General features: G+C 42.2%; 1 protein-coding gene across 2 annotated transcripts in view; it reads right to left on the reverse strand.

Annotated features, from left to right (window-relative positions):
* Positions 1–16,978, reverse strand: part of EPAS1 (endothelial PAS domain protein 1) — a 79,077-nt gene that overhangs the window by 35,767 nt on the left and 26,332 nt on the right. Inside the window, exon 1 of one of the 2 annotated variants that reach the window (XM_030498764.1) lies at positions 8,964–9,479. The exons of the other annotated variant lie outside the window; for it this stretch is intronic. Within the exon in view, the coding sequence (XP_030354624.1) occupies positions 8,964–9,004 (41 nt within the window). The 5' untranslated portion in view covers positions 9,005–9,479. Of the gene's footprint in view, positions 1–8,963; positions 9,480–16,978 lie in introns of those variants that run through there. 2 annotated transcript variants of the gene reach the window in all.

Genomic DNA, 16,978 nt, shown 5'->3' on the forward strand with positions numbered 1-16,978 from the left:
TGGATCTGGGACAGGACAGTTTAAGAGGAAGCTTCACTGACTTTAAGGTTCTTTTCTCAAGTACAATTCTTATTTCAGAAATGAAGAACCTGAATCCATTCAAAACCATCAGCTACATCAAACCCATGTAGCTCTGCCAATACTACAAGTTTCCTTCACTTGCATGAGTTGAAGTTTTGCATCTTAGTCATGTCAACATAGATTGTATTTCTTTTCAGGCAGACTCCTGCAATATTGTACCAATGCAAACAGAATGAGCACAGAACAGGGTGTGGAATAGATCAGCCCTGCTGGTTTTGCTATTGTGGCTGCATATTCATTTTGAGAATCACCACCAGCAGCTCTCCATTCTCAAGGCTGCCTAAAATTGAAGCAGTTTATAACCTGCTTTTTTTAATGTTAGTAGGAAAAAAAAAAAAAAAAAAGAGCCTATGAACTAAAAATGGATCAACAGCAACAACAAAATCCTATCAAAACAGGGTAGCCCAATAAATATATTCTTTTGCGTGAAGATGATGAGGAAAACAAATATTAATCACATTACTAGAAACTGTTCCAATCATGACTGGTCTCATGTAAAACGGCATAAGATAGAAAAGGAGTATTAATACATAGTAATGTATTCTAAAAAAGATAACCGTTTCTAGAAGAGACAGACTGCCTGCAAAAGCTTCTAGCATTAAAACCATGGGTCGCTTTGTAAATTAGAAAGAAGGGAAAATAGCCAGGGTGTATGTTGAATGCTAAGAGTAACGTTACAGCAAAGTGCTTGCTGGGCCCAGGCAAGGCTGGGCATTCAGCATTATCATCCAAAGCAGGAATGTGCGCACAAAACATCAGTAGGGCCCTCATGCTGCAAAACACGTGCAGCTTGGCATATGCATAGGGATCAGACAGGTGCTCACCAGAGGGTGTGCTAACAGGGCAAAGGGCCTCATAAATGCTTACAGTATCTCCTCAAGATCCATGATCTGCTCTCAGCAACCTCTTTCACAATGACTTTGCCTGAGGTGGACATTTTCTAACGTAGCATCTGTTACATGAGGCATGCACAGGAGGAGACCTACACATACTTCAGTACATAAAGGCAGGGTCCAACTTTGATAATGTCTTCAGGGGCACTGCTGGAGCAAACACCGACCCACCCGAGTTTGAATCTAATGGATCAGATATTACAAGGTGACAATAACGCCTTATTTTTCTCTTTGCCAAGAAAGAGTCATACTACATACACATAAAATAATAAAAAAAAAGAGACCCTTTGTACACCTGAGAAGGTACAACAGAAAATGCCCCATGTCCTCCCAGGGGAGGTGCTGGGAATGGGAGAGCCATGTGAAATACTTGGACCAGTGATTCTTTCAGAAGTATGTCTTGCACTCTGAACAAAAATGTGCCTACACTGTGCCTATAAAGATGCTAGACTAGGAAAAAAATCTTCACAGTTTCTAATTCTACCAATGAAATAAAAGAGTAGAAACGAAACAAACGCAAACAGAACAAAAACTACACGGCAAGATTTGCAAGAATTTCCAATTGCAGCTTGGAAAATTTAACTTGAACCATAAACATTCGAGCTCTGCTCTAAATCTAGAGTCTGCAATTTTCACATTAGAACCAACCTGGACAGAACAAGATCCAATCCCTCCTCATTTAAATACAAAACTTTGGCAACCAAGGCCAAAGCCATGTCGCAATTCATGCAGTAAAAAACGGGTTGTATAAGACAGGGTCTCTCATAACACCACTATGGCCACAAAGAAAAATATTTGGTTTAGCTAAATTCTGTAATTTTGAAGTGTGGCTAATGAGACAAGCTGGTTTCATTAACCATGGGTTGCTCGAGGTTTCTAATAACTAATGCTATGAGCAAAGAATGATTTTTCCCTCTGTGCTGCAGATGCTTTCACTCACTGCTTCTGACTGCCATGCTTGGTTTCCCTGTAGAGACTTACCATCGTTCATGACACACCACACAAGAGCTATCTTGCACCAGAAAACAAGGGGAGGAATCAGCCTAGCCAGTGGCTCAGTGGCTTTCAAAGGACTTTCTTGCTCACCCATTATCATTTTAAATAAACAAACAATTTGCTTATCAAGCATTTCCACCCCCCCCCCCCCCCCCCCCCCCCCGGTGGCTTCCTGCACCTCAATTTTCCTCTCAGTCTTTCCTCGCTCAGCACACCCTCAAGTCACGTTGCTATTGTAGCCAGCCTAGTACAAGCACATGGAGGCATTGCCCAATGCAGCTTCTCCCCCCCCACGGACAGAAGACATATACGCTTGCTTGCTGTCGTTCCCAGAGACACCCGTGTCAGAGATGGCCATTCTGTGCTTACTCGTCCTGGTTGCAAGAGCCTCCAAAAATTGCAGTTGAGTGACAGAAATCTGCAGAAAGCAGTATTTTCATATTGCAGGCCATTAACTGTCTCTGCAGTTACCCCTACTTTATCTACAGGATTAACATTTTACCCCCAGCAAGGCTGGACTACCCATAGCTAGAGAATTAAAACCTAACTACTCAACAACCTGATCTTTTGAAGGCTGGGAAGAAAGGCTGACAGGAACTCCTCTTCACACATCATTAGGGCAATAGAGAAAAGGTCCAGGATCCAGCTAATTTATGAATCATTCCCTCCCAGCACATAAACCACCCACTTATGTGGCAAAAAAAGAGCACACATGTGCGTCACTGCTTGGAGAAAGTGACGCAAGCAGAAGCAGAAACCTCTCTCACCCAAACTCGTGTCAGATTTGAAAATGCAGAGAGGAGAAAGACAAGAAAGCCACCGCACATCAAGCCACCCGCACACTGGTGCAAGGCTTGGAGGTAGTGCAGGGAAAGCCTCCTGGGTGCTCCCTGACACTCATTCCTTCAGGAGTGCTAGGATCGAGCCCCTCCAAATATCCAAATTAGAGGGCTGGAGCACCTCTCCTATGGAGACAGGCTGAGAGACCTGGGCTTGTTCAGCCTGGAGAAGAAAAGGCTTCTTAAGGGGAGACATTAGAGCAGCCTCCAGTGCCTAAAGGGACCAACAAGAAACCTGGAGAGGGGCTTTTTACAAGGGCATGTAGTGACAGGACAAGGGGGAATGGCTTTAAGCTGAAGTAAGGTAGATTTAGATAAGATATAAGGAAGAAGGTCTTTACCGTGAGGGTGGCAAGACACTGGCACAGGTTGCCCAGAGAAGCTGTGGCTCCATCCCTGGCAGTGTTCAAGGCCAGGTTGGATAGGGCTTAGAGCAACCTCATCTAGTGGAAGATGTCCCTGCCTGTGGCAGGGGCACTGGAACTTGTTGATCTGTAAGGTCCCTTCCAAGCCTAGCCGTTCTGTGATCTGGCAGGGTAAGATCCCACTCAGCCATAAATTCACCTTTACATTGCATTCACAGCATGACCCTTCATGATAAAACCACAAGAAAGGAATGGAAAAGCTCAAATCTCTCTGGTAATGGGGAGACTGAGCTGAGGAATAGGCCTGGGGACTCCACCCAGGACTGGGCTATGCAGAAGGTAGTTGGGAAGCTCAAGGAGAAGGAAAAGGAAGGTGCCACTTCCCAGCAAGAACTCTTCCAGGGCTGCCAGATGATGCTTAGAGGCCACAGTGCTTAAACACATGGAAGCTGCAGGGAATGGAAGAGTTAAGGCAGCACAGGCAGTTCCCCACCACAGAACACAAGTATGGCACTGTACCCCCAGTACAGCTGTTTACATGATTTCCCACTCCCTCCTGGCATGTTTAGTTTGCACTCTGAAAATAGAATTTATGGGCCAACACATGTGAGCAAAGATGACAAAAACCTGGCAACTATTTGTCCTCTCAGGTGAAGCTTGTGAAAGTTCAGGAGCAAAAGCTCTCCATACATATCCCAGCACCCAAACAACAAACTGGTCCCAACAACGGTAACAGGAACAGAGCATGAGATCCTATCTGCCGGAAGTATCCAAAGGGGTGTAGGAATGCCCTGCATGGATCCAAGAAGCCAGATTCCTATCCCTTTGCTCATCTCCAACAGCCCCTTGCAACACAGCTTCACTGAAATTGGCAGGAATGCCTGCAGAGGAAGGTCTTGCACACCTGGGGTGAAGATCTTAATCTGGCTTTCTGAAGCCTCTCTTACTGCAGGACTGGAAACTCCAGGCACAGCAACTTATTGGCAAAACTTGAAGCCCCACATAACTGATCTGGCTTAAACAACCTAGCAAAACTATCACGACAGTGTAGGAATTATCTTCCCAGTCCTCACTGCTGTGATGGCTTCAGACTCAGGCAGCTGGGAGAAATGCTGGGGCAGCCAGCCCAGGCTCAGGACTGTGCTGCCTGGGCACCCGTGACCCAGATGCAGCAGGGATCAGCCCCACAAACACAGAGGCAAACAGACCACCCCCAGCATACGGCATCACTCACTGGTCTGGAATAATGTTAGGCACCCATACAACCCTTCTCAGCTCAGCAGAGCGGGACTGACCTAAGGTTTCAGTCCAGTTTCCACTGCCTGTGACTATAATCACTCTTTGCAGTCTCAACCCTGCCAGTACTACACCATCACAGATCCCTGCCCACCACCTCCACCCATACATCTCCCTGGTCTTTCCTGCACACATTACCCCCTCAAAGCCCTTGGTACCCACTCAGTTGATGATGGTGCCGGGTGGCCAGCTCCAGCAATCCTCCCTTCTGTCAAGGACATCGTAGGCCTCCTTTAAGCTTGTCAAGATTGCAATCTTCTGCTTTGGGTTTCGCTGCTCTGAACAAGTCCATGTGGGTCGATGCCTTAGTTGTGTACACACACGCTTGTTTAAGACTAGGCAGCCCAGTAATTGCACTGAATTACACTCCCACCTTGTAGGCTCCAGATCACAGAAGCTTTTAGTGAAATCGTAATCCACATCTTGCATAAAAATACATTCTATGTAACCTGGTATCCCTCACTCGTACGTATGTACTGCGCAACATGTCCGTACACTTTGAAATACATAGTTCAGATTGACTCGCTTGAGTTTACTTCGCGATTTTGGTGACCCTTGGACTTTGCTTCAAACTGCCATGTATGCAAGCTAGTAAAACAACCAGCATATTACTTTATATCCAATGGCTGGTTATTAAATGTTTCTAGCTTCGGCACTTTAAAAGTCAAGAATCCATACTTAATTAAGCTGTCGCATGAAATTTCTCATTCACTCATAGTGAATGCTCACTTTGAATGGTTTACAGGTAAAGATTCAAACGCTAACTTGCAGGACAAGAAAAATACATTCTAAGGATGCTAAAGTAAAAAAATAGTTTACAAGTAAATGGAAAAAAAGAAAGATCAGATGCTTAGTATAAAAAATATTTTCCAATTCAAGCCTGTAATAACTCAATAAAAATATTTTAACAGGCAGTACTATCTTAGATAACAACAAAGATTTATTTCAAACGAGCAAATCCAATTTTTGCTGCATGTTTACATTTTGCTTTACTTTCTGCTCAGCAACTGCCTAGATGATTTGAACCACGACGATATCTAAAAAGGAGTTTTGCTGCCTGTGAGGCACTCCATAGCTATCTCAGAACCACGCTGCCTGACAGTCCCAGAGATGTGCTTGCACAGACACCAAGCAGCCAGCGGTCATGCTTACTTAGCCTTAAAATTCCTTTAAAAAGTATTTGTAACCATTCTACCTGACAAGCAGTTTATTCTGGATGGCACGCTGTGCTTTTGAAAGCCCCCTCCCTTCAAGTAATAAAAGTAACCATCAGTAAATAAAAAGCGCTAGAAACAGCAATTTACTCACTCACCAGGAACTTGGGCCAAGCTATGAAAGCTGTGAATGAAATCCATACGCAGTGCCATACAGATCCCTCCTTATATCTCCTTTCAGGGCAAATAATTATTTCCAAAGTCTGAGAAGACCTGAGATGTCCAGGTTCAGCACACCAGCAAGAGCCATATGAAGGGGAAGGATGCCAAGTTATTCTTGGACAGAGAAAAAAAAAAGGCTTCAAAATCTGTGGAGTGCTTATGGTGGGCAAATGCTAGAGCATGTTGGGTTATGGTACCCAGCACACAGACAAAATACAAACGATGCCAAAATGGGAAATTTGTTAATAGAGGAAATGAGAGTTCAAAGGTAACAAGAAAAGCTACTAACAGAAAGGGCTATTACAAAAATAAGGAAATGAAATACCTTCCACCCTTCCTTTAAAGCTGCCCTAACTTACAGTAACTCACCACCGACTCCTTGGTTTGACTGGGGGATTTCTTGTGTTTCTGCCATACCAACTAAATAACAAATCACTGCTAGGTTAGCAAAGCTTGGCACCTATTGCCATATCAATGTGTGACGCAATTCTTCCCTCTAAGTTTAAAACCAAATGCTAGACAAGAGTCAGGAATATGAGAAATAGGAGTGTCTCAGGGACAGAAAAGGCAAGAGTTCTTTTTTAAGGGCCAGGAATTCATTTCCATTCTTATTAGGTCTCTTGAAAGGCACAATGATAAGGGACTTGGCTAGTACAATTAGAGTACCAAGAGATGAGGCCTAAGTGAATACCAAACTCGTGGTGTCTTTGGGCATATCTATAATTCACTAAGTCCGCATCACCTTAGGATTACTGCAGCTGGCAGGAACACACGCAGGGATATATTTTCTTGAGTGGGGAATACATCAGCTCTGTAGACAGGGTAAATTCCATAAGAACTTTAAAACCACATATAAGACTATGTTCTCCAGTGTCTGAAGCTCTGATGGTACCTTTAGTCTTAATAATTAAGCTGTACTGGATTTGTATTTATTTTCAAGAACAGTCCTGGCGTTTACTTCTGAAAATAAGGTGGTGCTGAGACAAAAAGCATTATAGCTAGACAGTTTTGAAATGCTTATACCACTAGCATCTTTTTTTATACCACTAGCTGCATTTAATGTAGCTACTAAAAGAAAAACACTTTGCACCTGTAATTTAAAGTATCATTGTGAATACTGAAGTTGTCACAGCAACTAAATAGTACTTTGGGAGTTCAATGTTGAAAATCTTACTGAAGCTGTAGGACTGTTTTATTTTTTTTGAAAGCATTTAGGTTCACAATATGTCACCAGAGTCTGATAAATTTAATCACAGTAAGCAAAACAACGTCTACAGGATTTATGTTCTACCATTTTTTCTGTGGTTTTATGAGTACCTTGAACCAGAAAGATAAGTATTAGGATTTCAGCAGCCATTAATCTGGTCCTGGATTATTTTACGATGCTGTGAGTGCAGCCTGTCCTGCGGTCACCATGCCAGCATGAGCCTGGTACCTCAGAGGACGTGCCAAACATGCTGCTCTTAGGGCAAGGCACAGCCCCGCGGAACTGCATGAGGCTCACAGTGTGCAGGGAAGATGCCAGGCTGCTCTTTGATCAGCAGTTAGGGCAGATAGAGGCATTGCCTTTTTGCCATTTCAACACATTCCCTGCATTAGGGCTAGATGGTAGAGTGACTTCTTGTAGCTTAATTTTCAGGCAGGGCAGCTTCCTGCTCCAAGTCATGCTCATCAAGCCCCAGTGCTGGTCACAGAAAGGGCCAGGACAGCTCTGGATCACCCCTGTAAAGTTGCTGCAGCCCACACTTAAAATAGACCAGTGAAACACCTCCTCCATCTTCTCAAAAAATGAGGAAATTTGCAGATAAACAAGCAGCCCAGCATACAGTGAAATCTCAAACAGAGGAGCACAAAGTCATCTAACTCAAGCCTTCCCTCCCAGACTTGTTTTGCACTGCTCTGCTCTATCAAGATATGGAATGATGGATTCCTTCCCTGTGGCAATCAACTTTTTGATACTAGCCAAGATATGGCAACCTTCAGAGATAACCCATAGACTAAAAAAAGCCCATCACCAAACCCATTTAACAATACAACAGACAGGATTGTTTCAGCATTGGACAAAACTGAACTTGCTTTCAAATCAGCAAATTTTTGGGGGTGATAAATGCACCGCTCTGATTTTCTCCATAGTTTCCACTTACACACCCAAGAGTCCCTGCAGTACAGCTAGAGTTAGACTCGCACCACAGAAGTGGGGATAAGGTTATGACAATGCACAACCTGAGATCTCTATCAATGATTTGTGTTTGAGAGATTACAGATCCTTATCTTGTGGCATTACTTGTAGTAATCAGTCAATTTTGACAGCTAATCTAGAGGTCCCTACATATTGTTGCTCAGGAGCTCAGCAGGTATTGCTAAGATCTGTTTTCAGATAATTCAACTATTTACCCACTCTAAAAAACACATACCAAAGGATGTGCTTTATCTCTTCACCAGCGGGTTAAAGCTAAAGGTGAACCAAGTGTAACTCGCAGGCTGGGGTGGGGTGTGGGGGGAGCCCAGAAGTTAACCTCAAAAGCAGCCTCATTCTTCAGATGAGGCAGAGACCACAGCCCAGCCCATACCAAACCACAACCAGCATTATTTATCAACATGGCGAAACTGCAGGTAAAATGAGGACCATTTTTCGATTAAGCTTTGTTTGAAGCCTAAGGGACAAACGCTGCCATCACATGACTTTACTATCAGCGGTATGCGTACCTACACTTCAGCCTCAAGTCCACTCAACCGTAAACAGTTGAAAGAGTCATGCCGAACGCTGTTGACAAATCCTGAGTTTTACGATTTAAGGTTGTGCTACACCTTAAGCAATACCCACCAACATCTGCGGGTGAAAACCCTGGTGCTTAGGCAGGCTCGGACCAATATCCCACGACATTTTATCTCGTCACACTGGCACATTTGCTGACAGGTTCACAGAAGAGGCTTTTGTGGGTAAGGAACAATGAGAGAGGCATGCACAGCACAGGAAAATGGGTGGTGACCACCAAGGGCTGGAAAAAATCCTCTTTCAAAGGAAGGTCTTTGAAAACATTCATTACACCCCACCCAGTTATTTTCACTACAATATTTCAGTACATAAAAACAACACAGGGAAAACAAACAGCCCACCCTTCAATGTGTTGTAGGTTCTCCAACCCCTGAAAAGACATCAGCAAACCATAAAGAAGCAGAAATCTTCACCAAACAGAGCCATATAAGACATCTGTGAAAGCATCCACCAAAACCTCCACCACCACCTTTCTTCTCGCATGCATCTCCAGGCTCTTTATCTAAGCTGACTCAGTTGGACAACTTCATTTACAGAGTAAAGTAATCAAAATCTTAAACTGCATTGGCTGGTAAACACATGATAGTGAGCATTTATAGGAATCCTAAAGTAAATACAGTGCCACAATTAAAAAACTTGCTATATAGGTGAACGGCCCCCCATAGTGCATTTCAGCTGCGTGTTCGTTTTGTTGGGTATTTTTTCTAATTCTGCCAATTAAAACAGTAGACAGAACTAATAAAATATTTAATATAGAACAGCTGCAAGACAGAAAAGAGCAATAAAAACAATCCATAATGAAATGGGTCTCTGATATCAGCAGATAGTCAAAGACTGGAGGCCAGTCTTTGAAGGTATGGAGGCCATACCTTCACACCGGCTTGCCTCTATCACAACCAACAAGTTTACTAATAGATCAAAGATTGAGCAGGTGCCCCCCCCCCAGCCTTAGGAACACAAAAAGAGCTCCTTCTCCTAAGGCTTTGGGCTGCTCTGTGATGATGCCCTTACTCACAAGTTCAGTATATAAAGACGGCAGAGCATCTACAAAGGAAATTCGGCCACTTTGTGTCACTTTATTTCAAGCACAGGGCCTCTGTGTTGGATGCTCTAAAGACTGCAGTAGCAGCACTCACCAACTCCAAATGAAAATGTTTCGTTGCCTATAGAGAATGCTCGAAACAATCATTAAAATTACTTTGTGCTGTTGCCTGTTAATAAGGCAGGCCTTGTCCTCCCGAAGTGCCAGATCTAATAATACAGTTAAGAAAACAGCTCTTGCAATAAATCTTTATGAAATAATGTTGACCCTAGTTTACTTTTTGGACCTCAACCATTTTAATGTGTGCTTGGTCATGATGGAAGTTTATGGTTTCTGCCTCTTCATCTCTTGGTGACTTGTAGCCATTCACAGTAAGAAGGATGTGCAGAAAGACAGATTTAATGGCCATTGGCAAGCAGGGAATAATAATTCTTGAGAATAACAACACAGACACTCTAAATTTTGATCATTCCATGTAACACAGTTTCCTCCACTTCCTGCAACACTGATCAAGTGCAGATCTTGAGAGAGCCAGGCTACATTTTTTGCCCTCTGGGGTGTGAGTTTTGTCTGTGCAAACATCCTTGGACACAGCTCATTCTTAGTTCCTCCCTTCTTTTCAGGAGGCTGTTATTTTATACAGTAGCTTTTGAATTGTCTATCTCCCTTTAATTAAATTAAACTGGAATACTGGGTAAACTGGAATAGTGATAACTTTGCATGCTGTGATTCTGAGTTCCCATTAGCATTCAAGTTTGTCACTAGTTTAAGTCAATCAAAAATTGAATATTCATAGCTTGTACTGGGGTAAATTGTATTCTCTTACTATGAGGGAAAGGACTGAAGCAAAAGGTCAGGCTACTTCTGCTACCCAGCCAGAAAACCAGCAGTCTCTTCAGCAAAGTTAGGCAATTCCTCTAAATCTACAGCTAAAATCAGAGGCTGGAGTGATGTAAGTTGGGGCAATCAGCGCCTTCTCTGTCCACCACCAACCCCCTACCTTCAGCTCCTGGTAAAGCCCTGAGGAGCCTTCTTGCTGCTGACCTGCCTCATGGCACCCACTGCTGCGGCAGGAGCCAGAGGGACATCGAAACTCCGGTACTCTAGAAGGAAATGGTTGTGGCCTCTCCACACTCAACTGCAGTATTTCAAGTATTTTAAAAATTAAGGCTTGGTTCTGTTGGGAAATGGCCGCTAGCTCTTCTGACACATCACCTGAGTAATTACTCGCTAAACACAAACTTTCAAAGGGAACTAGTATAAGGGCAGTCTGTGGTGTAATACAAATTAACTGGATGCAGTCTTTCTCTTTTGGTGTTTCTTACTTTATTGTTTCCTGTCCTGCTACTGCCTGCTTACTCCTTAAACTCCTATGTATCTACAACCAAAGGATGGTTACTGTACACAAAAATAAGAGATGGTGATAAATGGGAAGTAGCAAAGCTCGTAAGTACTCAGTGTGTATACAAATGTAAATTTACATGGCCACATTTCTTTGTATTTTCTGGTTTTTACTTCAGAATTGCAAATGAACGTATCAGTATTTTGCCATTATTCCTGCTAGAGCTTTTATTCTCCTTAAAATTAAGCAAACGAGGCACATACACACATATTGGGCCTGATTCTCATGTCCATCATGGTTCCATCACCTCAAGAGGGCAAGAGGCAGGAGACTAATAACTAATAAATTCTGTTCATGACAAAGGTAGGTAGGCAAAGCTCAGTTCTTCCAAAGAAGCAGCTAGACTTTTTTGTTTAATTTGGTACAATTCACTAGCTTGTTAAGCTTACTTAACAAGAAACACATTACAACCAGGAAGGTCTTGGACATCTATCAGAACTTTGCATCTGTCAGGGTGTGGTACCTCAATATTTCACTATTTTGATGCTAACTGTATAGCAGCCAAATTTCTGACAAGAAAGCCCAAGATACGCTGAAATGCATGCAACAGTGTCAGGACATGCATAAGAGGTTACAAGAGTTACAAAAACCAGATGGTACTTCCAAAGGCAGGGGCAAGGGTGCTCTCATCTGTTTGGAGCCGAGAGTCTCAGTAACTACCAACACTGTTTTGTAAAGACACCTTGTGCCTCCTTACAGCAGTTCTTGGAAAACACAATTTTTATTCTTCCTGTCCTTTGCTAAATTTAATAACTTAATCAACTGAACTGCACAACTGTTCAAAAAAATTATGGCTTTCTCAGGAGAAGCAGAAAGAAAAGGAAAAAAAGAAGCTGCACTCACTGCCAAAACTGATGACTTGGTTATTAGAAAACACAACTGGGATGGTAGAGAGGCCAAAGATGAGGTACGCTGAGAAACAACCACACCACAGCCCTACCCTAAACTCTAGTGCTGAAGAGGGATGAGGCAGGCACAGAGAGCACCATGTACCCATTGTTGATAAAAGCTGAATCCAAAAGGTAACATTGCTTGTTGCATTAACGTACTCTTTTGAATTGTATTTGTATGCCAGTACAGTTGGCTACATTTGTACAAAACATGCTGCTATGGCCAAGAGTAGTTATAAAAAGGATTTTTATCCCTTCACAGACAGGGAAAGAAAAAAGAAAAAAAAGAGAAAATCCTTTCATACAGAATACAGGACACAGATATATATTTAACTCTTTTACTGGAGCAGCTGTACACTGCTGTGAAATACCAAGAAACCTTTATAATGCAATGCAGATGGAAAACAACAGTAATAATAAGAGAACAAGGCATAGCACACCTAATGGAGTCCTAAATTGTACCAATACAATTTAACTTAATTTAACACTAACATGCCTCAGAGGAATACATTCACCTTGTATGCATCCTATTAATTTTATTCCTGATTTTTTAAAAAATTAAAATCTTATCCACAATTGGAACAATCACCAGTATCAACTTTCCCCTTCATTTTTTATTATCACTTCCTCATACAAGTAATGGACTTCCACCATTGTTGACACTCCCACTAGACTTTGAAGAAAACTTGAAAGCCTTGGGGGAAAAAAATCTCCAAGGACTCCAAAAGAACAACAGTCATTAGCAGAACAAACCCACGAGTGAACATTTCAACCTCAGTTTCTTCACTTAGAGGGGTCCAATATCTCAGATCATTAACTAAGGATCAAATACACAATTTTCATTAATAATATTAAATAAAGCTTTATCTACCAATAAATAAATCCACCAATACATGTTTACTCCAGCTGAGGAGGCTGCTTCATTTTCACCAATAAAAGCAGGATAAAACCTTTCTGAAAGCACAGTGAGTAAAATTGATCCACAGTGTGACAAGAAATAGCAAAGTCCACTGATGTGCTGTATTTTCAACTAAGTTGCAAGTCAGAGTGCAGGTAGGGTGTAGGCCTGTGCTCTTCAGACACAGGGATTATTCACTAGGATTACAGCATGTTTTATTTAAATCCTGAATGAAGACATGTTTCCCCAAAGCCCTGGCTTACTAACAGCTCTGGGAGGATGGATGACAGCATCAAACCTCATCAGTCCAGAAAGGAAGAATGCCAACAACCTGTCTAACCTGTAGATCAGAGGTTGCAGGATTCACTTGGATTAATACAATTTGAATCTGAGCATTTCTTTGAAAGAACAGTCCAGTCAATTTAAGCAGCTTTCAGGGATGGAGAACCAACCCACTGTAACATCAAGTAGGTTGTTCTACTGGTCAGTCACCTTTACTATCAAAATATTTGCACCAATTTTATTTTTTCATTTTTTTTATTTATCTCTTACTGCCTCTTTTTATAGGCCTGAAGTTATCTGGGGTACGTAAGCATGCCAACCCAATACCACTTAACTTTCAGCTTACATTTTATATTCTAGAAAATCCCCTAGCCAGCAAGTCTTGCATCACTGATACGTTCTGTGCAAAAACAAGGTGCAAATTCAAACCAAACATTTAACACGAGAAAACTTCAGGCTGAGCAGGAAAGAATGCAGAATTACAAACTGGAGCCTGGCCAGAGGGGAGAGGAAAGACAAGAGAAACAAACAAGATAAGCTATGGGGTTTGGGGAGAAGAAACTTCACACGCAACACACACCCCCACCCCTCCGCCCCACTTCCCAGAAAATACAGTGTTTGAGTTTACTCTTGTGAATGCCATTTCTCCTTCTCCCTTACATATGTACCAGCCACAGCAAGTGGCTTAGGTGCCTTCAGAATTACACTGTTCACTAGTGCTCACCCTCACACAGCTTTGCCAGGCATGAACATTTCTACAAGTTGCTCTGGACAGTAAAAATCAAAAGGATGGGTACAGGCAGTGGCTGCAAAGCCTGCTGCTGTGTGACATCTCCCTAGTGTTTACATGGGAAGGACTGAATGCCATGGAGCATGCCCTTTGATTTAGGGTTGACTCAAAACAGCTTTGCAAAGCCAGTTTCAAAACATGTCTTTCCCATGTTTTTGGGTGTTGCAGCTATTTATATTATTATCTTGAAACGTTAAACTCTTCACTTCCTCATTCCAGAATTAAAACTAAAAGGGCAACAAAATTAATGGGAAAAACATCCTTGACTTGGGGAGTGGGATGCCCTGTGTTTGACCAAACAGACTCCAACTCAGAGCAGGGATCCAGTACTGACACTCATCCGCACACTCAAACAGGGAACCCACGCACATGAAAGACAGCAAAAACATATCTGAAACTCCATCCAAACAATGGTGCTTGTGGTACAAAGGAAGAGAGGACACTGGGAGCACAAGTACTCCAGGACAAAGGCAAAGTCTTCTCTCCCCACGCCCTCCTCTGGGGAAATCACATCACACCTGTCCCTGGTACCAATTCTCACCTCACCGCTTTAACTTCCACGGATTTATCCTGACTTGCATGGATGGGAGATCAGAACACAGCTCTTCAAAGTAAGTTCTATTTTATGTTTTCTTATTTCAATGCCAATAACCAGGAAATACTTTGCTCTCAGGTTCTCCTGGGACATATCACGCTCATTACACCAGACCAGCTACTATTAGGCAGTGACTGTTTGGCATAGGAAGGAACATCCACATTTCTGCATCAGCTCTGTTGCCTGGCTACCAAGAGAGAAGGGTAAATCGTTAAAAAAGAAAATAGGTAGAAACAACAGTTTTGGGGGAAGTTTAAACAAGACAACAGGACTGCATGGAAAAAGTAACTCTGATGTAATAAACTTGTAGAAAATGAAAGTTTCACAGAATTCCGTAAGCCAAGAAAGAATGAATGTCTTGCTAGTCTATGATATAGAATTTCTCATGCATCAATACATTTCTATTTCATTATAGAATAAGTAATACAATTATTGAAGAGCATTTGAAATGGATACCATTTTAACAAAAAGCCAGAAGGGCCACTAACAGAGCTTCATTAAATGATGTTCTCTACCACACAGAGGCCCAAAGCATGGAGAGAACTGGAAACCAGATTTTTATCAAACCATCTCTGGAGGAAGTAGATAACACAATTCAGAAAATGGGAGAAAGATTTGGGAGTGCCGTCAGCAGATTTAGGGAGAGGAAAGGGAAAGCAGACAACCAAAAAAAAATCCCATGGGTGTAGAAAGACTTCAAGAGCATGGAAAATATTTCCAAGTGCAGACCTAGAATTAGATAAAGAGAGAAGTGGAGAACTTTTCACCCTACGTGTCTTGCTTCACACAGGGTAAAAGGTGCAAGTGTAGCTGAAATACAGGAACATCTGGACTCTGTTAATGTTATGCAAGTGCTGATCATCTTAATTAACCAAGCTTTGAGAACAGTCAGAAGGACAAAGATTAATTCTGTTTAACTCCATGAATAACACTTTTAAGAACAAAAGGGCCCAGCCTGCCCAGTAGCTTGATCAGCCTGATATATCAAGACTTAGTGCATCAGAAATGGTCTTAAAGGAGCCACTCCTCATGCCCACAAGAATACTGGAAAGAAGAAAAGTTACTGCACAAACACTTTATAGAAAGGATAAGAATACACACCTATTAAGCAGCACCTTCATATAAACATACATGACTACAACTGTGCAGATACAACTCAGACCTCAAAAAACCTCCAAGAAGAAACCTTACATCAGGATCTATTTTCTGTTTGCTGAAATATTTTTCCCCATGCTGCTGCCCACCAACTCATACCATCCTCCCTCATGTGAAACTCCCATGACTGTTTGCTTAGTTAGCCACCTTCCAGCGCTTGCACATGCAAGACTACTCTCAGCCCTTCTCAAAAAGGTAGATACTCTCCTAATGAGGACAACTCTCCCTTGAAGCACAGTTTCATCTACTGAAAAGCCTTTTGCACTGTTTTCCAGTTTCAGGCTCAATAAACTTTTTCGTGGCTGTCTGTCCAAACATCTCGGGTCTGACTGCTCACCTAACCTACCTAAAATGGCTTACTTTCTAGTGTGCTTCTGACACTCACACTGCAGGCCAGGAGGTGTTGAGCACTTGCAACCTCCTCCCTGGAGACATATGGAAAATTCAAACAAGAGCCTGGTTGAAGAGCAGCCATCCTCATGATTTAATTCTGCAGTAGTGTGCATCTCCATATGTGTTTTTACACTAAGTTTTCAGCAGACACACCATTTTCCTAAAGCTTTCAATTTTTCATGCATGTTTTCAGTAGTTTTGTGGTCTACCTCTCTATTTCACTCTGTCATCAGGGAATAGGGGACCATTTTCTGCAGTGAAATTGTTTCATCCAACATCCATTCACACCCACAAGATCACAAATATGTATGTAAATATGACAAACAGGAGAGCTACCCCTATATCAACTTGTACATTGGTGTTCATACTCAGGCCTTTGTTTCCATACAAGCATCTGTTTTGCTACTCCATTTTGTTCTCCGATGTTTTTGTTAACCAGTACGTAAACACGGTGCCAACACACTACATTGCCTTGCCATCCAGCTATGGCAATACAGATTTGATGTTACTCAGCAAAGTTTTACTTCAGTGAAGTTGTGTTTAACACGCCATGAACAGAATCAACTTGCGCATCACAGCTTGCCTGCCTGTTAAAAGCCAGAGTATAGCTGCTACTCTACACTGGCAAGCAGACCTCTGCCACCATGCTTTCAGGTTATTACTGATATAAACCCAAATTTATAGCAAACTAAAATTTAAGTTTTCTTCCAATATAGCATTAGTATTATTCCATTCTATTAATACCGAATCATTATGCCACTAAACGCATCATGAAAGGCCACTTTGACCCATTTGAACAGTATTGCAAAAGACCAGCTTAATTATCTGTTCTGCTATAAACACACTTTTAATAGCACACTTTTTTTTTTCTGAACACTTTGAAGCTGCAGAGCAAATAAAGCATGACAC

This window comes from Strigops habroptila, chromosome 10 (genome assembly GCF_004027225.2).
Source record: "Strigops habroptila isolate Jane chromosome 10, bStrHab1.2.pri, whole genome shotgun sequence".
NCBI lineage: Eukaryota > Metazoa > Chordata > Aves > Psittaciformes > Psittacidae > Strigops > Strigops habroptila.